The 26316-nt window shown below is 42.8% G+C and overlaps 1 protein-coding gene across 4 annotated transcripts in view; it reads right to left on the bottom strand.

The window, feature by feature from the left end:
* The window catches only part of MED12L (mediator complex subunit 12L), a 167352-nt gene that overhangs the window by 125904 nt on the left and 15132 nt on the right, over positions 1–26316 (bottom strand). For all 4 annotated transcript variants that reach the window (XM_083503743.1, XM_083503744.1, XM_083503745.1 and 1 more), the window contains exons 3-10: positions 25722–25913; positions 25229–25388; positions 22135–22304; positions 21184–21294; positions 19062–19331; positions 16741–16890; positions 14486–14585; positions 13761–13897 (exon numbers count right to left, since the gene is read on the bottom strand). In XM_083503743.1, the coding sequence (XP_083359869.1) occupies positions 13761–13897; positions 14486–14585; positions 16741–16890; positions 19062–19331; positions 21184–21294; positions 22135–22304; positions 25229–25388; positions 25722–25913 (1290 nt within the window). The remainder of the gene's footprint in view (positions 1–13760; positions 13898–14485; positions 14586–16740; positions 16891–19061; positions 19332–21183; positions 21295–22134; positions 22305–25228; positions 25389–25721; positions 25914–26316) is intronic.

Genomic DNA, 26316 nt, shown 5'->3' with positions numbered 1-26316 from the left:
TTTAAAATTTGGTGTAGAAAACAGATTTGAGGAGAGATGTTCTGGGACACACTTCCAAGCAAACCAACAAAGGAAAAAGGGTGGAGACGATTGAAAGCGCAGGAGACTTGTGGCTGGTGGTAGCTGGTAGCTGGTACAGCCTGAGAAACTAAGATTGCAGACATATTTGTGATCGGAATGTAATGACAGAAAGAAGGGGGAGGCAACGCCATTTAAGGCTTTCCTCTTAGCAATTAGATGCATATTCTTAATATACAGTGTCTGGAAAGGTCCTAAGCACATCCTTTTCTACTAGCAACAGCAAACATAAGCAGAGCAACGGCCTCCCACATCCTCCTCCTGTTGCAACTTTATCTTGTTCAAAGCATTTGCTTAGATACACAACAAGATATATAGGAGGTGATTATCTGCTGCTTCTTTCCATCACACTATTAATAACGGCTTTGCTAGATATCACCAGAAGCTTGCCTAGTCTAGCACACCATCTCCAGTAATGGGAGCCTGGATCAGGCCCATGCAGAGGCAAGGGCAACCGGGTATACTTGCCCCGGGGCCTCGGAGGGCTAAGTCAGCCACGGCAGGAGGCCTGTCAGAGACCAGCTGCTTTGTCTGAGTTTAGAAGCTTTATTCTAGCAAGGCACACTCCGCAGACAAGCTCTGCACGGGCCTGGCCCAGATCATCCTGGAAAGCTAAAAAAAAAAAAAAGGGATTCACATCCCTTTTAATTCATCTGCAACCACAAAATGTTAAGGAAGCCACACACTTTTCCATTCAAAAAAGAAACCTAGAGGGAAGGGAGATCAATAAAAGTTTACAAAGTTGTGGGTGTTGAGAAAACGAAGAAGGAAAATTATTAACGTATGTAGCACACATAGGATTGGGGGGGGACACCCGACCCTCCATAAACGGTAATTGTGAATAATAGGGCAGTCATGTGTCCTACTTTGCAGAAGACATTCTTCTATTTCCATTGCAGAACAGAGCAAAGTGTGCCACCCTGACAGAACTGTCTGCACTTCCTAAACTACGCTCATGCCTGTAATTGCAGTGGAGGAAACCATCCCATTGCCAATGTTGAAGGTGCAGATTCAGTAGTTAATGAAGATTCAGTAGTTAATGAAGCCAACGTGGAATGGGGAGGTACCAAATTTTCCTTTGCCTCAAACAGCAAATTGCCACAGGCCTAACCCTGAATACTCCTGCCAACCTAACAGTTCGAAAGCGGTGTTTCCGTGTGCTGCTCTGGTTCGCCAGAAGCGGCTCAGTCATGCTGGCCACATGACCCGGAAGCTGTACGCCGGCTCCCTCGGCCAATAAAGCGAGATGAGCGCTGCAACCCCAGAGTCGGCCACGACTGGACCTAATGGTCAGGGGTCCCTATACCTTTACCTAACGCTGAATATGTTGCAGAAATACAAAAGCAAGGTGCATAATCCCATTCCCCCTTTCCACAAACAAGATCTCAAGCCAAAAGCATTGGGTAACTAAGCAATGCTTGCCCCTTGCAGAACAGGGTCTTGAGAAGTCCCATCCCGAAAAGGTTGCCTTGGGCTCAATTCTCATAGCACAAGGCCCAGCCTTTCTGCTTCTTCCCCTCATCCACACGCAGCACACAGTAAAGATCCCTGCCTTGTTTGTGAAAGGGCTGGGAAATTAACTTTGGGCAACAGCACAAACAAAACAAAGCCAGATGGCCCTCCTTTATGAAAGCTAAAAAATCTGAAGCTACTCTTAACAGCAGCTGTGACTTTTTGCATTGGATATGTGAATGTTTATAGAAATTGGATTATTTTATTTAAAAAGGAACACAAGTTAGCACTGGAATTCTTGGCAATAAATTAATAGTGATACATTTCTCAGAACAACACATCACTTTATTTTCCAGTGCGCTGATGACTGAAGTGAAGCCATTTGACACTTTTAACTTAATTTTTCAAATGGAATAATTGCTTAGTTGTCTTTAGAAGCATCCAATTCCTCCATATACAGAAGTTTTTTCAATACCTCCCTTCTGACCTTTCATTGTGCAACATTAATCAAGAACAGAATATATGCTGTGTGAAACTGAAAAAGGACAAACAGCTGGTTCTGTTTCTAAATGAGTCAGACTTGTTTTAAGGTTGTGCAGCTGCCAGTTTGACTACAACACTCAATCCCAATCGTACATATAAACAGGAGAGAGTGAAGCAAACTTCAGACCTCTGAACTGCCAGCAGAAAATGCACCACTAAGTCCACAAGCCTAGAATGCTATAAGCACTGGGGGCAGGGGGAGAACACTGAGTCAGTAGGTTTTTTTTCAAAGTTTGCACTTTGAATGTTTGCAGCCACAGTAACCCAGCTGAACACACAAGCCAATTTTAAATGGAAGAGTAGATTGACTTGCTAGTATAAAGACGTCCCAATGCACGTTTCTCCCTCAGCCATAAACATGGTTGTCTAGGGTTGGAGGCTGCGTTCATGATTTATACAAGTCCCTGTCAACTTTCAACCAAATACTCCAAGGCGACTTAGAAACACAGCAATACAAACATAGCAATTTAATCAAAACTAGAACCACAAAAAAGCAAATTAATAGGAGCAGCAATAAAACAATTCAAAATCAAACAGAAATTTTAAAATACAAGTCAACCTCCAAATGCTTCTAAAATATAAGGGGGGGGTCATATTTATATAACCATTGCCCTAATGTCAATGCATTCCATTAACTTGGAAACATAATTTGCATTTAAAATGAAGCCAAAAAGTTTCATGTTTCTGAACTTTCAGACTAGTATATAATCATGCCCCAAGAATGATGTACACTTTTTACATAAACATAATAATAAAGTATCCACTTATTAAGAGTTAGAACCTGGGAAGAACAGTGCAAGGCTCTGCATCTGTCATGAAGGCACCAAGTAACTTAGGAGAAGAGACTGTTATGAAGGTGTATCTACAGTCAACATCATATGGTACCTTTGTTGCCATTCTGTTCCCAGTAACAACATGGAGCCTTTCTTCACCTCCCTTGCAATAGTATCAACCTAATATGAGCTGCCATATTAGCTCATATTTGTTTGTTGTAAACACAAGTGCTGGGGATGGGGCATAAATAGTATTTTACACCTTGATCAATGCATGCAACATCTTCTCTATGAAGTTATTTATATATTCCACTGATCTCAAACCTCAAATTTGATTCATAGATTGAGAGTGTTCATCCAAGGCACATTGACTCCAAAAGGCCTCCTTATGATTAAACAAAAATCTATAATAAAATTAAGTAGTTGATAACTAGCTGCTTTTTCTAAGCACCCCTAATTGGATGCCCCTCAAAAGTCTGATGGGTAAGACCAGTCAAGAATAATCTTATCTAAGTGGCTGTAACCTAAACAGACAAGCAATATGGTCATAAAATTGGGGGGGGGGGGACTGTTTGAACAGCCTAAATGTTATTGGGTAAAATCAAGTCACTATTCCAAGAGAATGTTCTCTGTAACAATTTCCTCCGCAATTATGACTTTTATGTAATTATGACAATTATGACCCTCTATCACAAAACAGCTCACCCAAACAATATGATAGGAGTCATTGTTTGAACTTCAAATCTGTCTAGTTTGGGTGTTTGTTTTATTCTGTTCCCAGGCCTCCAGCGTCCTCCAACATCATTGTTTTCAATATGCTTCTAATGTCTCTCCATACTGTTCGTAAACCTCCCTGCGATGATAATGTTTCCATTGTATCTTCAACTTCCTAATAGCTAATTATTGCTATATTAATTATGGCAATCAGAATATACCGCCCTCTAAAATTGAACTGCTGATATAGTTGCAGTGGCGTAGCGTGGGTTGTCAGCACCCGGGGCAAGGCAAGTAATTTGCGCCCCCTAACCCGTGGATTTGCGCCCCCTAACCCCCAGATGTTGCGCCCGGTGCGGCCGGCCCCCCCTGCACCCCCACGCTACGCCACTGTATAGTTGATGATGGCTGCACCATTTCACGCCACCTTTTTTATTTAATACCTTTCCTTAGTTGCAAAGGGGAAAGGCACTCCCAACCCTTAGGCAGCTTCAGCTCCGCATATAGGAATTCAAAAAACCCTGCTGAAAATCCCTCTTCTGCCCAGTTACTAAAGGCTCAGGGACACTGCATCTATCCCTTGCCTCTACCCCCCCCCTAACTTTGCATGTGATCTTTTGCATTCCATAACTCCAGACAAAATTCTCCTGCATACAACATTTAACAGAATCAGCATGGAGAATCCTAGGAACCAGTTATGGGATTCCCCTCAATGCCATTTAAATGTAGACATTTCCATTGTTAGCACTTTGGGCTTGCAGTCACATCTTCCTTATCTTGAGCCAAACCGGGTCAAAAATACAACTTCTCCCTGTTCTAACCAAGTCTGCATCATCAAACCACCTCCTGTAACAGGAAGAGGTTTGGGTGGGTCCAACAAAAAGCAGATGCAAGCAGTACCTACTATAAAAAAAACACCAGCGCATTATAGCTGAAAAGTGTACCAATCAGCTAATAATCTCATCTGTTGAATCCCACATTAAGAATATGGAGCAGGATCCATCCTTATGTGCATGCAGCTATATCTTGAAGCCATTGGTTCACGTCCTACCCTCCAGAGCAGGAGAAAACAAGCTTGCTCCATCTTCCATGTGACATCCCTTTAGATATCTGAAGATGTCTATAATAGCTCCTCTCAGTCTCCTCTTTTCCAGGCTAAACATAACCCAGCTCCTTCAACTGTTCTTCATAAGGCTTAGCTTCCAGACCCTTCATCATCTTGCTTGCCCTTCTCTGCACACGTTGCAGCTTGTCAACATATTTCCTAAATTGTGGTGCCCAGAATTGGACACAGTATTCCAAGTGTGGTCTGACCAAGAAAGAATATTACTTCCCCTGATCTTAAAGAGTTGCCATATTTCAAAAAGTAAAAATCCGGACACAAAAGTGAGGGTTGTTGGGTTTTTTTTAGTTTTACCCAAATTTGTTGAGCTTTTGAGCTATTTTTCATGAAATTTGACATGGGCTGCCATATGTTTGGATTTCCCCAGACATTTAAGCAATTTCCACCCAGGCCCTGTTTCCGAGGGCCGAATATCATTTATGTCTGGGAAATTCCGGATGTATGGCAACTCTACATTATCTGGACACTAAACTTCCATTGATGCTGCCTGGAATAGCATTAGCTTTTTTTGCTGCTGCATCACACTGCTGACTCATGTTTTATTTGCAGAATTCATAAAAACTATCTCAAGAGAAAATAATAAAGAAAGCAAATGAAAATATTAGTTACAACCAGATATGCATCCAATGAAATAACCAAAGTCTTACTTCTGGATAAATGTGATTGTGGGTGGCATGCAAGTCAGCTTAAGGAACAAGGCTGGCACAGTGGACCTCCTAACCTGAGGTGAATAGGTATTAAGAAACACAAATAAGGCAGCTTCAAGAAAAGCTGCAGCAAGCCATTATCAAGTAACCATATATAGGTATATATTATCAGCTGCTTCCCAACCAACGGAAACGGCTAGAAACAGTTTACAGAGCCACATGTTTATCAGCTGGTAGTTTCCAAAAAAGTAAAACTCCCCCACTGTCTGAATAGTCTCTATGGGAACAGCTTTGCACAAATCGAATACTTCTCTCAATACTGGACTTACTCACGGGGAAATTATGCAACCTTCTATGAATAGCAACTGATCAACAAATTTAAAATGGCAGCGCTGAAGGTGAAGGGCAGAATACAGGAGAACTGTGGGCAAGGAAAGAGGGTGGCTTTGTGAGGCTACGTGAAATTGAAAAATTGACTCATTCCTGAGTAGTGACATGTTCTGTGCAGTCAATGCAGTACAGGATATTTTTAACCAAGGACTGAACTGGAAAACTTCAAAAGCTTGTTCTAGTAAATACACAGCAGGATAAGGGGAAAGGTTGATGATATGAATAACTTGGCTTTTTTACCCAAGAGACTAAAAACAGCTGATGGTTAAAACTTTCAAAACCTACTCTCCCACAATATTAAATAGCTTAACATGAGCTAAGGATGCACGTCACAAACTGCGTCTAATGTTTAGTTTGAATGCATATACATTACTTTAAAACCGTTTGGCTATTCCTCTGATGTTCCCTTGAGAATTCAAGGGGGCATGAAGGAAAGCATCACTCTGAGAAAGAGGGAAATGATACCTTAGAAGGGACCTATTCTGCGGGAGATGAGCCCTTATCCTGTAATGCCAACAATAATCTTCTTGGGGAATCCTGTTAGGGGGTCATTTGATCATTAGGAACATGGGAAACTGGGTGTATGACAGGTATGTGGCTGCACAGTGACCTGCCTATCTCAAAGGTTGTAGATGTTGCACGTTATCCGGGTAGCCAGGTAGACAGTGCTGTGGAGGAGTCAGAGATAGTAGCGCATGTTGGTCCTGGAAGCAAACTTTAGTGTTTAAGCAGGCAAAAATGTTCCTCTTTAACCAAGCCTTTGGCTGATTGACATCCAATGCCCTATTAAAAATGTGTTGGGGGAGGTTATTGGGTTGTTTTGCTTTGTTTTATGTATGGTGTGTTATTATATTGTGATTTTATGTTGTAACCGCCCTGAGGCCTGCTGTTTAGGGTGAGATAGGGACGCGGGTGGCGCTGTGGGTTAAACCACAGAGCCTAGGACTTGCCAATCAGAAGGTCAGTGGTTCGAATCCCCGTGACGGGGTGAGCTCCCGTTGCTCGGTCCCTGCTCCTGCCAACCTAGCAGTTCGAAAGTACATCAAAGTGCAAGTAGATTAATAGGTACCACTCTGGCAGGAAGGTAAACGGCGTTTCCGTGCGCTGCTCTGGTTTGCCAGAAGCGGCTTAGTCATGCTGGCCACATGACCCGGAAGCTGTACGCCGGCTCCCTCGCCCAATAAAGCAAGATGAGCGCCGCAACCCCAGAGTCGGTCACGACTGAACCTAATGGTCAGGGGTCCCTTTACCTTTACTATATTATTACAGTGGTACCTCAGGTTAAGTACTTAATTCGTTCCAGAGGTCCGTTCTTAACCTGAAAGTGTTCTTAACCTGAAGCAGCACTGTAGCTAATGGGGCCTCCAGCTGCTGCCGTGCTGCCAGAGCACGATTTCTGTTCTCATCCTGAAGCAAAGTTCTTAACCCGAGGTACTGGGTTAGTGGAGTCTGTAACCTGAAGCGTATGTAACCTGAAGCATATGTAACCTGAGGTACCACTGTGTTATTATTAAACATGGCTGCAGCCATCTTGGATCAGTAGATGTGGCCTCTTGACAGTTGCAGTGCCCTCTTGAGTTTTTGTATGTGTGTGTGTTTGTGTGTTTGTAACTGACTGACTGAATAAGAGAGAGAGGAAGAAAGGGAGAAAGGAAGAAAGACCTGGTAGAGAACATTCTCTGTGGCAGCCTCTACACTGTGGAAATCCTTCCCCAAAGAGTTGCATCTAGCACCTTCATTTTACAGTTTTTGTTGTATGCTGAAGACACATCTCTTTTGACACTTGAAATGCATACATTTTAGGACCACTCTGGCTATTACAGCATTTTGTTTAGAACTGTTTTAGTGCTGTATTTTACCCGCCAGGACCTTGTGGCAAAGGATGGGTAATGACTGTAACATTGTTGAAAGGAAGAACCTTCAAAGTGGCTTCCTCTGATATGCTACCAGTCCCATGCATGAGGTCAGCTAGGCAGGCAAAGCTATAGGGTCTCAATGAGTGAATGGGTCAGTAGCGTCAGGGGTAGGATTTTGGATTTGTTAGGCACCGATGAATATTTCTGAACAAAGCTGGCCTGTACAAAAGGGACAGGCTCCACTTGAACTAGGAGGGAACCAGACAGTTGGCACTTAAATCAAAAAGATGGCAGAACAAGCTTTTAAACTAACAACAAGGGAGAAGGCCAACAGAGATCAAGGAGCGTCCAGCAGTTTGGAACAAATCATCTCCCAGGGATGCAGCGTAAAATGATGGTGATCATTCAAGTGAGGAAGGCGTAGAACTAGGCATTGAGAGTTCAGAAGCACATGATAGGAATTAAAAGAGGCCAAAATATCGTAGCATAAAACAGGTGCCAGAGACATCTGGAGAGAGAACACTGTATATAAGTATTTTTACACTAATGCTCCAAACGTCTGAGCTAAGATGGTGAAACTGGAGTTCTTGTTCTTAGATAAAGAGTGGGCATAATGGAAACCTGGTGGAATGGAGAGAACGAATGGGACATGGTTATCTTTGAACGGGAACTCTCTTTAGGAAGGACAGGGAGGGGTGTTCTAGTGGTGGCATCACTGTACATCAAAGAGGAAATAAATCCAACAAGCTAGAAATCCCCAGAGAGGCAGACTTCTTCACAGAATTATTGTGGGTAGTAATACCAGGCCACAAGATTCATTTCATGCTATAGTTCCAACCAAAATGCTGAGTTTGAGGTGGAGAATGAAATCAAAGAGGCATAAAAAAGAGGTAATGCTACAACAATATGTTAGATGTCTTTCTAGAAGACATCTGAAGGTAGCCCTGTATAGGGAAGCTTTTAATGTTTGGTGTTTCTATCAATGGCTACTATCCATAATGGCTATGTACAGCTTGCACATGAAACCATATTCAAGTTTTTATAGGATAAAATAAACACAACTTGAAAAAAACTATTCCAGATGACGCCGAAGCTTTTCTTTAGTTTTAAAAAGGCTGCCATCTAGTGGCTCAAATAATATTTTTTTCAAATATTAGTAAAGGTAAAGGTACCCCTGCCCGTACGTGCCAGTCTTGACAGACTCTAGGGTTGTGCGCTCATCTCACTCTAGAGGCCCGGAGCCAGCGCTGTCCGCAGACACTTCCGGGTCACGTGGCCAGCATGACGAAGCTGCTTCGGCGAACCGGCACCAGAGCAGCACACGGAAACGCCGTTTACCTTCCCGCTATAAAGCGGTACCTATTTATCTACTTGCACTTAAGGGTGCTTTCGAACTGCTAGGTGGGCAGGAACTGGGACCGAACGACGGGAGCTCAACCCGTCGCGGGGATTCGAACCGCGGGGATTTTCAAATATTAGATATATTCAAAATAGTAGCAAAGTGAATATCTGGCCCATCATCAATATATGTTTGCATGAACAAAACATGCAGCTACTCCCCAGAAGCTTGCAAAAGACTGTAGGTGACATGCAGTGATACCTGTGTCAACAGATTTCCACTTGTACAACACAACTTCTTTTTCCTCTCCTCCCACCTATAGCTCACATACTACCCTCAGATATGCTCTGGATTATTCCACATCCTCCATAGAAGATTTTTGGGGGTTGCAGGAGCAGCAGATAGGACAAGAGGAAGGAGAGAGCCATTCACATGACATGGGATGTCACGCAGCGAAGGCAGGTGTGATACCAGCCTTTTACATCTGACAAGATCGAAAGAACTAAAACCAGATGATTATATAATAGGACACTGTGCTGTGCACAGTTACCTGGAACTTACATTGAACTCCATAGGCATTGCACTGCAAGTCTATTTGGCTTTTCGAAATGGAAAGTTCTGCAGTGTGTTCTTATACAAGGCTACACTTATTCCTAAAAACGCAGCACTTCACAGTTTTGTAATGTTTCCTACAAGACTTCGTTGCAATAAGATGTAGTGATGGAAACCAACCTGAAAGGCCTTAAATGAAGAAGAAGAGTTTGGATTTGATATCCCGCTTTATCACTACCCGAAGGAGTCTCAAAGCGACTAACATTCTCCTTTCCATTCCTCCCCCACAACAAACACTTTGTGAGGTGAGTGAGGCTGAGAGACTTCAGAGAAGTGTGACTAGCCCAAGGTCACCCAGCAGCTGCATGTGGAGGAGCGGGGAAGCGAACCCAGTTCACCAGATTACAAGTCCACCACTCTTAACCGCTACACCACACTGGCTCTCCCACCGCTTATCTTACATGATTTCATGTAAGATAAGGCTACCAATGTCTTCTGGCCATGACAGATATGCTCTTCAATGTCAGAGGCAATGTACCGTATTTTTCGCTCTATAGGGCGCACTTTTTCCCCTCCAAAAATGAAGGGGAAATGTGTGTGCGTCCTATGGAGCTATGGAGCGAATGTAGGGGGGGAGGCAGGCAGGAAAAGCCCTCAAAAGCCGCACAAAAGCTCCACGAGGCTCTTGCGGGCTTTTCCTCAGAAGGGAGAAGGGACTGGTGCGGCCAGTCAGTCCCTTCTCCCTCCTCGTAGAAAAGCCCATAGGAGCCGCGCGCTCCTTAAAGGGTGCGCGGCTCCTGTGGGCTTTTGCGGGAGGTGGGGGTATTGCCATAGCCGCGTTCAGCCTCTCCCTGCCGGAGAGGTTGCGCGGGGCTAAAGAAGCCATAGCCCCGTTCAGCCTCTCCCGGCTGGAGAGGTTGCGCACGGCTATGACAGCAGCCTCTTTAGCCACGCGCCACCTCTCCAACCAGAAGAGGGTGCGCGGGGCTAAAGAAGCCATAGCCCCGGGATTCCCCGGCAGCCCCGAGAAGCTCGTGGAGCAGTGGGAAGGCTTCGCGCCTTTCCGCTGCCCCCTGACCTGCTCTTTGGGGCTGGCGGTGGGGGAAAGCAGCGCTTCCCACCACCACCAGCCCCACAAGCTCGGGGAGCTGCGGAAGGCTGCGCACCTTTCCGCTGCTCCCCGACCTGTTCTTTGGGGCTGGCGGTGGGCTTCCCCCCACCACCCCCAAAGAGCAGGTCGAAAGGAACCTGAAGCCTGGAGAGCGAGAGGGGTCGGTGCACACCGACCCCTCTCGCTCTCCAGGCTTCCAAGGTAGCCGCCTGAAGGCGACTGAACGCACCTTGAACGGCACCTTGTTTTAGAGGGGGAGAACAAGGGGGAATTCTCCCCCTCTCTGCGCAGCGCCTCCTGCCGCTTCACTGAAGGGGCACTGGGCAGAGAGGGGGATTTTTTTTTTCTTGTTCTCCCCCTCTAAAACAAAGTGCGTCCAATGGTCCGGTGCGTCCTATAGAGCAAAAATACAGTAAAACGTGTTCTCCCTAGCAGAGAGCGCGTGTTGCGGTGGGGGATACAAGCCACCCCATTGTTGCTGGGCGGATTTGTGGAGGGACCCAGGCAGTGTACTGGTTAATCGGGTCACTGGGGAGAACTGCTTGTTGCCAATTTTGAAGGAGGGGTCAGAGGTTTTAAATACTGGTCACCCAACTTTGTACCGGATCACCCGCCCACCCTCCCTATATTGGGGGGGTTGTTCACTTGACCTTGCTATGCCTGTCATGGGGTCGTCTGCTTTGTGGCAGGGGCCTGGTACGAATTTGTCCATTTGGCTGATTGGCTGGTGCCATTTGGTTTTGCTTACTGCGTAGCAAATCGTCACAACTTGTAAAGTTGACGGTTAGGAATTGGTTAAAATTGGTTGGTGGAGGGGTAAGTGCCTACCCCTCCAATGGTGGTGCGGAAAGGGAATTCCATTAAAGGAATCCAGGGGCTTGCCATTCTTTTCGTCCTTGTCCCTGGCATCGGACTTGGGCCGTGCAAGCCACCAGGAGCATGAGGGTGAGAAGTGAGGGACTGAGGCCCAGCTTCATTTTCTCCCCAAAATTTGTTTCCTGCACTAGCTTTCGCTGGAATCCGGAAGTCAGTTCTATCCCCTGGGCAAGGACAGACAGTCTGAACCAATGCCTAAGCAACCACTCACCTAGATGTATTTAAATAAAGTTGTGGCCAAAATTGTGCTGAAAACCCAAACCAAAATTGATGTGTGTGGCTTGGGGACCTCGACACGCAACTCTGAATACAAGTAGGGGGGAACCACAAGTGAGGAGAATGTGTTAGGATCAGGTCTTGCTTGTGGGGCTTCCAACAGGCATGTGGTTGGTCACTGTACTACAGGACAATGGAATACATGGGCTTTGAGGCCTGGTTTAGTGGGGATTTTCCTATATTCTTATAAATGAACGATTATGAAATCTCATTTAGAGTTATTCACTAGGAAGTTCGCAACTTTCCTCCTGACCATTTATCATTTAATGATTCAAGAGAGCTGTTGTTTCCCCCACATCCCCATACACATACATACACACACACACACACACACACACACATAGACACACCAAAGCCAACAATGGTTCAGTTTTCAGACAATCAGCTGTGGCATAGTTCCTTTGAAACATTCTAAAATTGTTACTTCCTCTGCAGCTGAGTTGGTCTGACAGCACAGTAGATTGTGGTCACCAGAGCCAACATAAGCAGATCTACCAATACAGCATTTGTTCTGTCAGCTGCAAGCCAAACACATTAAATTAATACAGTTTTTCAGCAACCTTCACAGATCAGGCAAGTTAAGATAGCATTTGCTGTGACAGATGCAAGTCAGTGGACACAGAAAACCAGCAGCTGCAGAGAACATGGAACAGAAACCAATCACTTCCTATCTTTCTCAGCATATAAGCACACTGTAATGGTGGAGTGTAACTCTAAAACCCAAAAGCAAGCAAACAAGAATACAGAGACTTATAGGGCACTATAAGAAAAGGAGCGGAAAGGCAGACTGGACCCCAGCACTTTTCACCTTCCAAAATTAATGGTTTTGGGAAAGCACATGAAAGACACACAACCACCCACAGAAAAAGAGAAAGGAGAAAAGTATAAGACAGGAGTTTGTTTAAACTTCCTACAGGTAGTGGGAAGCAAACATAAATTTACATGAACTGCTAGTTGTAAAAGCAGAAGTTAATACACAACTTAATATTTACTTAGATTTACTTGTCAATAACAATCTCTGGTTTAGTAGCACCTTAGAGACCAACTAAGTTTGTATACCCAGAACAAACTTAGTTAGTCTCTAAGGTGCTACTGGACAATTTTTTAAAAAATTTATTTCGACTGTGTCAGACCAACACGGCTACCTACCTGAATCTCTGGTTTGTTAGTTATTTTGTACCAGTGTACCCATCCAAATTTTGCTTTGGTAATATTAGCTTTATTGATCAGCTATACCACATTATAAATTTAAAAACAATGCCATAATATGTCAACTGGCTAATCAAATGATTCTGAATGGATATTTTTTACACATTGTGCTGATATTAGTGTTGGTGGATTTTTTTTTTTTAATGTTTAGCTGTAAATACATAAAGGAACTTATAAATCCTTGCATTTATCTCTTCCTCTCTCCTGCACCTATATAAAAATGTGTGTGTGTGTGTGTGTGTGTGTGTATAATTGCACCTTTCTAAATACCTGTTAATGTAAAATAGTTATTGCGGCAACAGTTCTAGAAACGTAATTTAACTAGAACGTCGTGTAAAACAATGCCAAATTACTGAAAAGATGGGAATTTATATGCAGTAGAACGTGCAGCATTTCCTATTAACCGAAGTGCATAAACTATTTCACTCTTTTTTATCTTTTGGCCCTTCTGGGATAACCTCCTTCCTGGTTTTGGCTCAGCCCTAAAATTTACTGTGAATGTAAGAAAGAGCATCTAACAAACACTGCTAGGAATTTGCAGGTACACATCTCTCACAACCATAAAAGACACGACTTCTGGGCAATCTTGTGTCACAGCACGTTAGAAACAAAGTAGTGTGCCACTCAAGAGAATGATCAAAACAGGAAGTAGCATTAACTGCCTTATTGAAAGCTACTGGCCAGTAGACAGGATGCAAATATTTTGAATTCACGCAGTATTATGATGCTTCATATGTCAATCAATCATGTTGGTGAAGAAGAGAACGAGAAAATGAGTCTTTAACCATTTATAAACTTAGAAGGAAGGGAAATGCAGTTACCTCCTGGCTATCCTTGTTCTGGTTTGGCCAGAAAATCTTGTGATAAAGACTTTCCATTGAATTGCTAGAATCTGATCGATCAAAGCAGTGTCTATCCAGAACCTCCAATGTGTGCAAAACGCGGCTGATAGTCACTCCTAGAAGACAGAGAAACAGAAAAGAGTATATTTACATTGTGAAATCCGAGAAATTCTTTATATAGTATTAACTGTCGTCTTATAAAACAGAAAACAAAAAACAGAACAAATAAAAGTTTCTACAATTGTTTTCTTTTGTAGGAATTAAGGAGTTGTATGTATGTATGTATGTGTAATAAGTTCATTTCGTGTTTCGTTTTGCGTTTGTGAGTATTGTATTTATCAATTAAAAAAAATTGTAGATTTTTTTTTTAAAAAAGTTTCTACAACAGCACTGCCTTGTTTTTGATTCTCACCTTAAAGAATGGTAGGAACTTGTCTTAAGTATTTGATAATACCATCCACCCTTTTCAGTGTTTTTCTTCAAGTCTCTACTGCTTTCCTTCTGGCTTTAACCTGCCTAGTCGCATCTTTCAAAATAGATGATTCCAATAATTTAGGATGGATCAATCATCAAAACTGGAGGCATTTTAGCCTCCTTCTAATGTATCACACTGAAATCCAAGAGGAATATAGGCCAGTAAGGGCTTACAGTACCCGATATATATCTTTAAACTTGATCCCCCCCCCCACACACACACTTTTTACCTGCAGTTGTTTCTTGGCATTTGTCAAAAGACCATCGCACTTCCACAGCACGGCCTCTTTGCTTTATCTGCTGTTCTACTTCATAAATCTTTCCCCGTACCTGAAAAGGAGTAATTGGCTAGTGTTTGCGAAAATCACATCTCAAACACATGTCAGATTTCTCCTAGGCTTATCCAGTTTCTTGAGGGCAGAGGACAACTACTAAACAGACATAAAGTAATAGCAGCTTTGGATAAACCACGTCAGACAAAGAAGCAGTATGGTATTCTCCCGTTTACTATCTTACAGGCTAAAATGGGACCACTTTTCTAAAACGGCTTGCTTCAGAAAACATTCCAAAATCTTAAACTAAAAAATAAATAAAACTCCAGAGTGGCAGCACAAAGGGCTGCTCTCATCCCCTTGAACTTTTCGGTTGTCATTTTCTGAATCTTTCCAACTCAACAATATCCATTTTCAGGTAAGGCAAGCAGACCAACTCCACCCTGCTCACCCAGCCATTTCTCAGTGATACAGAAGAGATCAGCCTCCTTATCCTTAAACAAATCATGGATGAGGGAGGTCTTACTCAGAGCCGACCTGGCATTCAGCAACAAGCATAATTTCCCAGGTTGCAGGAGGCACTAGCACACAGCACAGTTGCTAACTACCTGTGCCATGTGCCCCTTACCTGGCCTGCCTCACCCCTCCACACCCCACACCCTTCTCCTTGTCCAGAACCAATATGATTGGGGCCACCCCCCGCTCTGCCCAGCTTCTCTCTTCTGAGGCACATCTTTCTTCCCGTAATTAAAAACAAACAAACCCAAAATTAAAAAACACACAAGTTAGAATGCAGTTTAAAATAATTTAAACAATGAGTACAATAATAACGGGTGGCGCTGTGACGGGTGGCGCGGGTGACACTGTGGGTTAAACCACAGAGCCTAGGACTTGCTGATCAGAAGGTCGGCGGTTCGAATCCCCGCAACGGGGTGAGCTCCTGTTGCTCGGTCCCTGCTCCTGCCAACCTAGCAGTTCGAAAGCACGTCAAAGTGCAAGTAGATAAATAGGTACCGCTCCAGCGGGAAGGTAAACGGCGTTTCCGTGCACTGCTCTGGTTCACCAGAAGCGGCTTAGTCATGCTGGCCACATGACCCGGAAGCTGTACGCCGGCTCCCTCGGCCAATAAAGCGAGATGAGCGCGCAAGCCCAGAGTCGGTCGCGACTGGACCTAATGGTCAGGGGTCCCTTTACCTTTACTTACAATAATAACAAAACAAAAACCCAACAGTACTCCAGCCAAAGCGTCTGTTCAGCAGCCTCAGCTTTTGTAGCTGGAGTTAGTCAGGGCCCTGCCCTCCTAGGCCAGGTAGTGATGCCATCATTAGGGACTGCCCAGTTGGCATAAACCAGGCATGTCCGAAGTCTGTTTTGGGGGCGTAATCTGGCCCGCCGGTCAGTTTAATCCGGCCCCTGTGGCAGTTTATTTCCTGGGGTAAAATCCTTCATCAAATCTGCCAGGGCTTTCTCAAAGGCAGTTCCCTGTTTGCTGAACGTCTTTCCTGACAAGGTGCATCTGTATCCCACATCCATGACTTTCAGGAGGAACTGATAAAACATTCCCATTTGATAGTGGAAGATACTTTTCCTGGCAATTCTGAAATCATTGGATGAAAAAATGTTTTTGAACTGTTTTTAATAATAATAATAAATTTTATTTATACCCCGCCCTCCCCATCCAAGACTGGACTCAGGGCAGCTAAGAACCAATGATAAAAACAGGTTGATTGAAATACAACTTAATAAACAAGATTAAAATACAACATTAAAACATTAAAATGCAGTCTCTTCACAGGAGGAAAAAGGAAAAAAAGAAAGAGAGGGGGGGAATCAAATTGATTCTAAGCCAAAGGCCAGGCAGAACAACTCTGTCTTACAGAGTTTTTAGAAAGTTTTAATGATATTATTTTTTATTATGATTATTAGGAGCTAGGGCTGGGGGGGGATGAATAAAACAATAAATAATGGCTAATAGATTCTCAGAAAGTCGAATCCAACGACAAAACTCTATTCTTGCTTTTTCCCCTCCTATTCTGCTAAGGAATCACAGTGATACACACTCATACGTAAAGATAGCTCCCTCCAAAGGAGAAATGAGGAAAATCTCTCACATGAACACACTTTATAAACACAGTCATTTAAATGACTCTAGCCTAGGATACATAATTTCTCAGCACATTACATGCATTGTGTACATTTTAAAATGAATATACCTGCTGATTAAATGCAGAATTTCCTCCAGGCATAGGAAAACTAGATGGAGCAACTTGAAGTAAATCCAAAGGTGAACCAGGATTGATGTTTTTACTTTCATTTGTGGAATAATTCCACACCAAGGCACTTGGGCAACAGAGAGTTATTGTCTGCAAAGGGAAGAATATAGAAATAATTTCATTTAATAAGATAATTCAATTCAATTCAGATTATGCAGGTAGATGGCCAAAAAATACCAGTACAAAACTGCAATGAAAGTAGTATCAGAAATTGTTTACTTTTAAAAAAAATCCAATTAAAATGTCCTTTAACATATTTAATTAGAAGTTGCATTTTAATATGGATCGGCTCAATTTACATTTGTATCTCTTTCATGCCAATCTCAATCTGATCAGAGAGAAGACACACCAGTACATGCCTAGAGACGGGGGGGGGGGAGAACCCCGCTGAGTATATGTGTGCTATTTTGGGGCTCAGTTTACAGAGGATTCAAAGCTTCTTTCTAAAAAATTAACAGACTGAAATCCAAACAATCCAAATCCAAATCCATCAAAATGCATCGTGAAGCTATTGCAATTTGGAAGACAGCTACCGTATTTTTCGTCCCATAGGACGGACCTAGTTTTTGGGAGGGGGAATAAAGGGGGGGAAATTACTTTATTTCCCCCCCCAAAACCAGGTTGGGGAAACCGAACCAGGTCGAGGAACAGCGGGATGGCGGTGCTGCGCCTCCCTGCTGTCCCCCAAGCTTGTGGGGCTGGCCGATGTCTGCCCGGCGCACGGGGCGCTCTGCTTCAGGGTGCCTCGCACGCCGGGCGGCAGGCTGCTATACGCACCGTGGGGAGCCCTGCAGGGAACTCCTGCAGGGCTCCCCACGCTGCGGATGTCTGCCCGGCGCGAGGGACGCTCTGCTTTAGGGCGCCCCTCGCGCCGGGCGGCAGGCTGCTATCCGCAGCCTAGACAGCCCTGCGGGAACTCCCACAGGGTTGCCTAGGCTGCGGATGTGTTCCCTAAGCGCCAGGCGCTCTGCTTTCAGAGCGCCCGGCGCTGCGGGAATCAAGCTACTATCCGCAGCCTAGACAGCCCTGCGGGACCTCCCGCAGGGCTGCCTAGGCTGCGGGTATCTTCCTGAAGCCTGGAGAGCGAGAGGGGTCGGTGTGCACCGACCCCTCTCGCTCTCCAAGCTTCAGCGAAAGCCTGCATTCGCCCCATAGGACGCACCCAGATTTCCCCTTCATTTTTGGAGGGGGAAAAGTGCGTCCTATAGGGCAAAAAATACGGTATATTGTTAAAACACAGAACCCTAAAACCATTTTCTCAGACTTTCTGCCTATAGGACTGGAATGGAGTTGAAGTTCAAAACAAAAAAAAATTAAAACTACTTGCTGGTTAATACATACCTTGGAGTTCAAAGAAAGAATTATTTATAATATAAGCACAAGGAGAAGCGTTGTTATTTATTATAAAAATATCAGCGCTTCTTTGAAGATTGGAAGTGTGTCATATAGGTAAGACAGTCAGTCTAACAGAACAGTCATACACATATCGACTAGAAATTAAGCCGAATTCAGCGGGGCTTTCTCCCTGAAAGTGTGTGTGTGTGTGTGTGTGTGTGTGTGTGTGTATGATTGATGGCCTATTGCTCTTGGCCAACTAAGAGAACACACACTGGAACGACACGCTGATATTATGTACCATATTTACTTGAATCTAATGCACACCTTTTTGGGCCAAATTACGTTGTGAAAATTAAGGTACGCATTAGATTCGATGGTGCATTAGACTTGAGTAAATACGGTATATATTTCATAGGTACTTTTTTTTTTTTTACTCAAGGCCACTCACAAAAAATATATATACAAAATTTAAAACCACAGACACCCAAACAATTTACCCATATAATACAAAAAGAACCCCACCCTGTCCTATGAAAGAAAGTCAAAATTAGCACACTTCACCATCAAGAGCAGTACTGATCTCATAGTACAAAGAAGAAAATTTAATATATTTTTTTGAATTCTAGCCATCGTGGCTGTTCTTAGAGAACTCTGCATGCCTGGGAGAGAAGTGAACCAAGACCTCTTCAGGAAGATTGTGCATCTGATTCAGCTCTATTCTCCCAATGATTGCTATCAGCATCAGGTATGAATTTTAATCTCTTCTAGCATAGCTGAAACATTTAAGTTAAAAAAACAAAAAAACACAGAGAGCACTATTACTAAAATTTTAAAACAACTGGTACCAAATGCTTCTTCTTTTGAAACCCAGCAGTTCCCTGGTGTACAAACAGAGCATTAGAAGAAGATGGAGAATCCCTCACCTGCAGCATACAACTGAGTCCATAAACCAGTGGACGATGTTGTGGGCAAGAAAGGAAATCCGAACATACTAGCTGTGCAGGGTTGACCACAGGCCCGGCTGTAGTAGGGCTTGGAACCGCTAGAGGTGGGTTATTTGGTCCAATCATCATATGAGGTGAGTGGGCAGCTATGAGGTTAGGACTGTCACTTATTAACAAAGAGAGGCGTCTGGCACAGAAGAAAGCTAGTCGGCGTGACAGGTAGGCCGACTGAACGAACTCTTCGGAATACTGAAAAACATTTTTAGAAATAAGTCATTCATCCTAAACCATAAAATTCCAACCAACATTTCAAAAACCGTTTTGTACCAATGCAGGCGAGTGGTCAGTCCAGGTTAGGATTGTCTACTCCAGCCTTCTGCAACCCAATGCCCTCCAGATGCTTAGGACTACAACTCCCACCAGCACCAGCTAGCATGGCAGCAGGGCGTCAGGCTGGGGAAGGCTAGTCTACTCTGACTGGCAGCAGCTCTCCAGCTTCTTAGGCAGAGAATGGTTCTCTGCTACATGTGACCCTGATGCTGGGGACTGAACCTGGGGCCTTACAAATATGAACATAATCAAATCAAAGGAACAAACAATCTGAGATTTGTTTTATGCAGTGCGAGTTTCATAGCCACATCTTAAACCTACTTACATTAATCATACTAATAAAGACCTCATATTTTATTTTTAAACACGTAGCCCACATATGCCGGTACGGATGTAACTCAATGGATTAATCAATAGTGCATTAGACCCAAACATGTACCACAATATGCCCCCATTGCAATAACTCCTATTATGAACACTGTAGAACACGACCAACTCACAAAATGCTTAGCTGAAGTACAGTGTTCGAAACTCCCATTGTTCCAGGCGCATTTTGCGACAGGGAATTCCATCAGTTTCTGAGCTCTGGGTGCAGTACTGCGCCTAAGGTTTCAGATTAAAACTGCAGAATGGAAGGAAAGGAGGACCTTTTTCTTCCTCCCCACTTCCAGCTACTCTCTGAAGGCTGGAGAATAGACCCTCTTAAGAATATTAGTGGGGTGAGCAAGGGAAGGACTAGATCATGTGAAAAATGCCTAGACATTCGGTTGTTGTGTCCATAACCTAGGTTTGAGGTGCCATCTAGCTCCTAACATTCACATCTCTGTTTCTAACACTGCTGAAGTATATGGTGATATCCAACATGGATGTTCACTCACACAACTGAGTGAATGAAGCCAATTTTCTCTGCATGCACCTTCTGGAACAAATTTTGGGAGCGCCAGGGAAGGCTGGAAAAGAGAAACTGGAAGTCCTGCACTGCAAGTGGGCTGCTGCCATTGGATCTCACCCTTAATGTTCTACAAAGTAAAGGTAAAGGGACCCCTGACCATTAGGTTCAGTCGTGGCCGACTCTGGGCTTGCACGCTCATCTCACTTTATTGGACGAGGGAGCCGGCGTACAGCTTCCGGGTCATGTGGCCAGCATGACTAAGCCACTTCTGGCGAACCAGAGCAGCGCACGGAAACGCCGTTTACCTTCCCGCCGGAGCGGTACCTATTTATCTACTTGCACTTTGACATGCTTTTGAACTGCTAGGTTGGCAGGAGAAGGGACCAAGCAACGGGAGCTCACCCTGTTGCAGGGATTCGAACCATCGACCTTCTCATCGGCAAGTCCTAGGCTCTGTGGTTTAACCCACAGCGCCACCTAGGTCCCTAATGTTCTATTACTCTGTGTCTAGAAGCTGGTTTTTGAACTATGGCAAAATTATATTGCCAACACACCCAAAAAGACTCGAGACAATAAATATAGGTAACAGGTTACGGTTATTACAATACAGCAACTATAGGAATTGCCAATCAGAATTATTCAACTAAATTAACCAAAACTATTGATGTCTGGGGTGGTGAGGTTCATTGACGAGGATGTCAACGCTCCCATGTCCTAAGCCAGCTGCCTGCTGTGATCATGCAGGAAGGCCTGAGAAAATCTCTCCCTTCTCGCTGCGTGCTCCTTGGATATGTGAACCAATCATACCTTTAGTGCTCTACTACTCCATGTCTGGAAGCTGGTTTTTGAACTGTGGCAAAATTGTATGATGCTCTGTACCTGCAATATTAGTGGTAGTAGGAGTTTTAGAAGTTCATCATCAGCAGGCCTTATTTTTTCCAAGACATCCAATATCCATGTTAAATATTCGTGTCTTTCGAACAGTCCTTCCTGCAATGAAGTTTAGAAAGATCACAGATAGATAGATGATAGATAGATAGATAGATAGATAGATAGAAAAATAGATGATAGATAGATAGATAGATAGATAGAAAGATAGATGATAGATAGATAGATAGATAGATAGATAGATAGATAGATAGATAGATAGATGATAGATAGATAGATAGATAGATAGATAGATGATGATAGATAGATAGATAGATAGATAGATAGATAGATAGATAGATATAGATAGATATAGATAGAGTAAAGAGTGCAATTGGTACTATGTCCCAGTGTTCCATTACTCAAGTTACCAATTAAAACTAAAAAACACAACCCAACAACATTAAAGTAGCATCCCAATCATTCAAACCATTTTAGACAAACAATAGAATGATTTGAAACAATCATTTTTTTAAAAAAAAAAAAAAAAGGCTGATACATAAGCCAGTCATTCAAGTATCTGAAAAGATTCTACAAGGGACTGAACAGCCTAAATATACTTGATTTCTGTGGCAAAGACTGAGACTGAAATACAGAGACTGTCTCCTGAACATTCCTAAACAAGGTCTTCCCTTCTGTATCTCTTTTTGGGAGAGAGAAAGGAAGACAAACTCAGACAAGATTCTTGGATAAGTCTACAAGTTTTTCTGCTCCCTAGATTTCAAGTTTCCTCATTCAGCATTCCTAGCTTTCATTGTTGTCCCCTTCTATCCAGCAGATAAGAAATCATATTGTTGTTGTTTGATGGTACAGTGGACACGGAGCAGAGGCGATTTAAAACAAATCAGCTGCGTTGTTATTTTGCCCCGGAGAACATCTTAGCACATTATTGGAAAAGGTTACCTGGAACATATAGAAAGCTAGCTTTTCATTATATTCCCACTGCTTCAGGGCTTGTTCCACCTCAGGGGACACAGCTGCAGAGCTGCTGCCTTGACTTGTGGTCATGTGATAAAATTCTGCAATCTTTGCCAGCTGTTCTCGGAGGTATCTGGTTGAAATCTGAGTCCATTCTATGAAGACAGAAATTAGATGAGTTCTCACGATTCCTCCCCCCCTCATCAGCTGACAACATGAGGAGATACACAACATGAACAATTAACATGATAATTAGCTAGACTATCAAAGTACATTTTCAAGACAATAAACAGCAGGTCTTTAACACAGAGCCTGTTCAAATGGCTCCTAGCATGGCATTCTGTCCTCTGCAGTATCTTCAAAGCATTTTTGCTAAATGATTGCATGCTCTGCATTACGTTCTTACAAATCTTGCTTCTTTGCAGATTACAACTGTTATTGGTGGACCTAACTGTGTTCTGCGAGTTTCAACACCTCACAGAGATTTCTGTTCTTGTGAAATATTTATGACTGAGCTCGGAAGGTTTACTAATTCAGGCCTGTGTAGTAAACTGCTGCACAACAGATATGAAAAATTGTTAAGATTGTGACAGTTTCTATTTTGTATTAATGAGAGAGAGAAATGCACAAGAGACATATAGCAATATTTACAAGCAGTGTAATTATATGGCTGTGAACGGCTATCTCTGGTGGGAAATAAAACAGATACACAAGAGGTGTTACCTCAAGTTTTAAAGGATTTCCCTCACATCGTATTATAAGAGCTGTTGAATTTGCCAACACTATACAGTACAGCCTATAAGCATATGTGTTCATGTTAGGAGTTGGTCTTCAAGATGTTGCTTAACTACAACGCCCATCAGCCCTTGCAGGGATGGCCAATGGCCATGTACTGGTGGGGGTTGTTGTTCAGTGACGCCTGGAGGATTATGGGTTCTTGCTGAAGCTGATGGGAGTTGCAGTCCAAAACATTTGGAAGTTGGGGGAAATTGATGTACCTTTTGAGGCCCTGCTCTGTGTTTCATTGCCTCCAAAAGATACAAACGGGAAAGCAAAGTTAATTTATCACATTAACGTTGGAAGTTAGTTAACACACAAACTTTTCATTTCTCATGTCAGTGGTCTGAATCAGTACACACACATTACGCTCCTTGTACCTCGAAGGATTATTTCTGGCAAAGGTTATCAACGTAAAAGGAGTTGGGATAACCTCTTCCCCCCTTTTCAAAGAAGTACAATCTCCATCCTTTAATAGGAATATAACTTCTATACGACAATCTCCAGTTCAGCTTGTACAATGGGAGAGCATTAGAAGAACCAGCCAACTGAGTTTTCTCTTTCAGAGTCTCTGCTGGTTCCATTATAATTGGAGCATAAGAAAAGGGAAGGGCATTATCAGAAGAACTGGAACAAGCCACAGTAATGTGAGCCCAAAGAGAACTGTCATCTCCCAATACTATAGTCCAGCTTTACTATTCCTCAGTGAAGCTCTGAAAATGCACATCATTCTGTGGTTAAAGGTCACCTGAAACTCCCATCATGTGCATCTTAATACGCAACACACTGTGCTGTTAGACAATAATTGAAAATTAACAACATAACTCTCTTGAACGTCAAGTACAAACAGTTTAAAGAAATGAATGCCCAGTGTACATGAATGTATTTAGGTTACTGTCATGAAGTCTCCAGCAAAGTAACAGCTACTACCATTCTTGTGAATATTATGTTGGATGGCATCCAAAATAATATTAATGCAAGAAGTTAGACCGCTGACATAGCTAAGCAAACAGTAGCATAAGTGGAAGCACACAAGCATAGCTGTCACTGAGGATAATAATAACAACAATCACAACCACAACAGCGACAACAACAGGTACCCTAAGAATTGTGCAACATCTTCCACAAGCAGAAGACATACATTTATTTTGGCTGTTACGCTACCCTAAGATCGAGGCTCCCATTCGCAGAATGGCTGTGGCACAAATAGGATGCCCCGCTTAGATATTGCCACACAGAAGTATTATAAAAATATATAGATATACATACACACACATGCAGCATCACACACAACAAATAATGTCTGACAACACTAAACCAAAATGCAATATGAAAGTTCAAATAAAAACCTTCCATGTTAATAAAACCAGCAAACGTACACATGCAACCCAAGAAGAAAAATTCAGGTTTCCCAACTCCCTCAATCTTAAGAATAGCATAAGACATCACTAATGAACATGCCCCTGAGAATGGATGGGTCTTCAAGGCCTTTCTGCAGACCTGAAGAGTGGCAACTTTACAGAGATCAGCTGGTAATGAATTTCAGAGTCAGGGACCCACATTGTTTAAATGTAAATAAATTGTGAAGAGCATTTTGCAATGTCAATCTACCTTTCTCATTTTTCTTTTTTAAAAAATCAATAAAAAATATTAATAAAAGATGTAGCTAAAGCAGCAGGCAGCCATATCACCCATTGCGAAGAATGCATACAGCAGTTTTTCAGCTATTATGTAATGGGGTGTAGGAAAACAAATTCACATATATTCATACAGATATTATATATTCACATATATCTTCACAGGCCACCCAAAAAGTTTATATTCTTCTTTAATGCTGCTGCTGTAGTGAGTTTTTAACACCTTTTTGTTGGCAAAAATGGAAGTTTGCATGTATACGTTTTAAAAAATGCAACAGAATTGTTTCTAAACTGCAAAGACATAGCTATAGAGCTGCATTCAACATAGCGCTAAGGAGGTGACGGTTTCATCAGCAGCAGGATTTTTCCTTGCACAATAGAACACACATAACACCAATATATAACACAAATCTGTTCCCCCAATGCAACACCAGATATGGGTACAGGATAAAGTGGGGGGAGGAGAAAGGGGGAATCTCCCTGTGCTAGCACTAAACTTTGCACTAGTGTGAATGGTTCACTGAATACCAACCGTAGAATTTGACTAAAATAACTGAAATACATCTATGGAACACGCATTGATAGCACCAGGCTCACCACAAGAACACGCCACAACAATTTATGGTACAAATCCATTACAATTTCCAATGAATTCATATATTTACCAAGATTTGGATCAGCAGCCTGGCGTTTTTTTATTTTAGCTTCACAAACGGCAGAATAGTATGCGCATGTCATCTTGATCAGCCATGCTGCTCGCAGCAACGGCACAGAATATTTTGCTAAGTAAGCAAAAACATCTTCCTTTTTACTGAGAATTGGGACCTGGGTTGACAAGAGGTTAAAAAAAAAAGAGTTAGCAGTGTAATTGAGGCAAAGTTAGATGAAAAGTTAGAAAACTTCACACTAAAAGATGGACCTCCTGTATTCATGACAGTGATGTGAGAGCTCAGTGGGTACATTTGCACTGCAGCCACTGAGCAACTCCTAACAGAGTAAAGAAAAACAGAGGGAATTCCCACTTCTCCCAACCACTTTTTTTCAAAATCTATACAATATGACCTGTTCCCAATATGGTTGGCACAGTCTTAAGTCACTTTTAATTTAATTGCCTCCCCTGTCTCAAATTTATGAAGCCCTCAAAATACTAATATGTACCTTTTTTGCCAGTATAGTCAGTGGTTTGTTTCCTGCTAAATCTGCAAACCAATTGTGAATTGCACTCTGGGAACGAGCAGTAACTAGCCAGTAATTGTCTTTGGCATTTACTTGCGGTTTCTTCTTTCCTGTATCCTGGAAAGTATTAAGTTTTAACTTCTCTTCTAATATGCTGCTAAAATAAGCTCCAATCTGATAGAGAGGGAGGGAATAAAAGAAACATACACAGTTAAGTATCTATTAAACACTGCCACATACAATATCCCCATCTGAGGAGATCTAGAATCAATGTTGTTTAAGCTATCAGCTTAGTAAGAGTGTATTCTAAATTCCCTGGTGCTGCAAGTCAGTTTTCATACTGCAAAGGGCTAAAGTGATAGCCCATTATCTTTTAAAGGTAAATGCTCTGTGCCTATAAAACAAAAAGCTATTAACTAAGAATGTGTGAAGCGTCTATCAAGGTAGACCCCAATACGTAGCAGATACATAAAAAGGAAGAAAGTCCTGTTGAATCATAAGCAACATCCAAAATTCACAGTTTGGCAGTATCTTTATTAGGGCTATTATTTCCTCGCAGCTGTGCCAATGTGACTTC

This window comes from Podarcis liolepis, assembly GCF_965112155.1.
Source record: "Podarcis liolepis genome assembly, chromosome: 5".
Lineage (NCBI taxonomy): Eukaryota > Metazoa > Chordata > Lepidosauria > Squamata > Lacertidae > Podarcis > Podarcis liolepis.
This window is presented reverse-complemented; position numbering and strand designations above follow the sequence as displayed.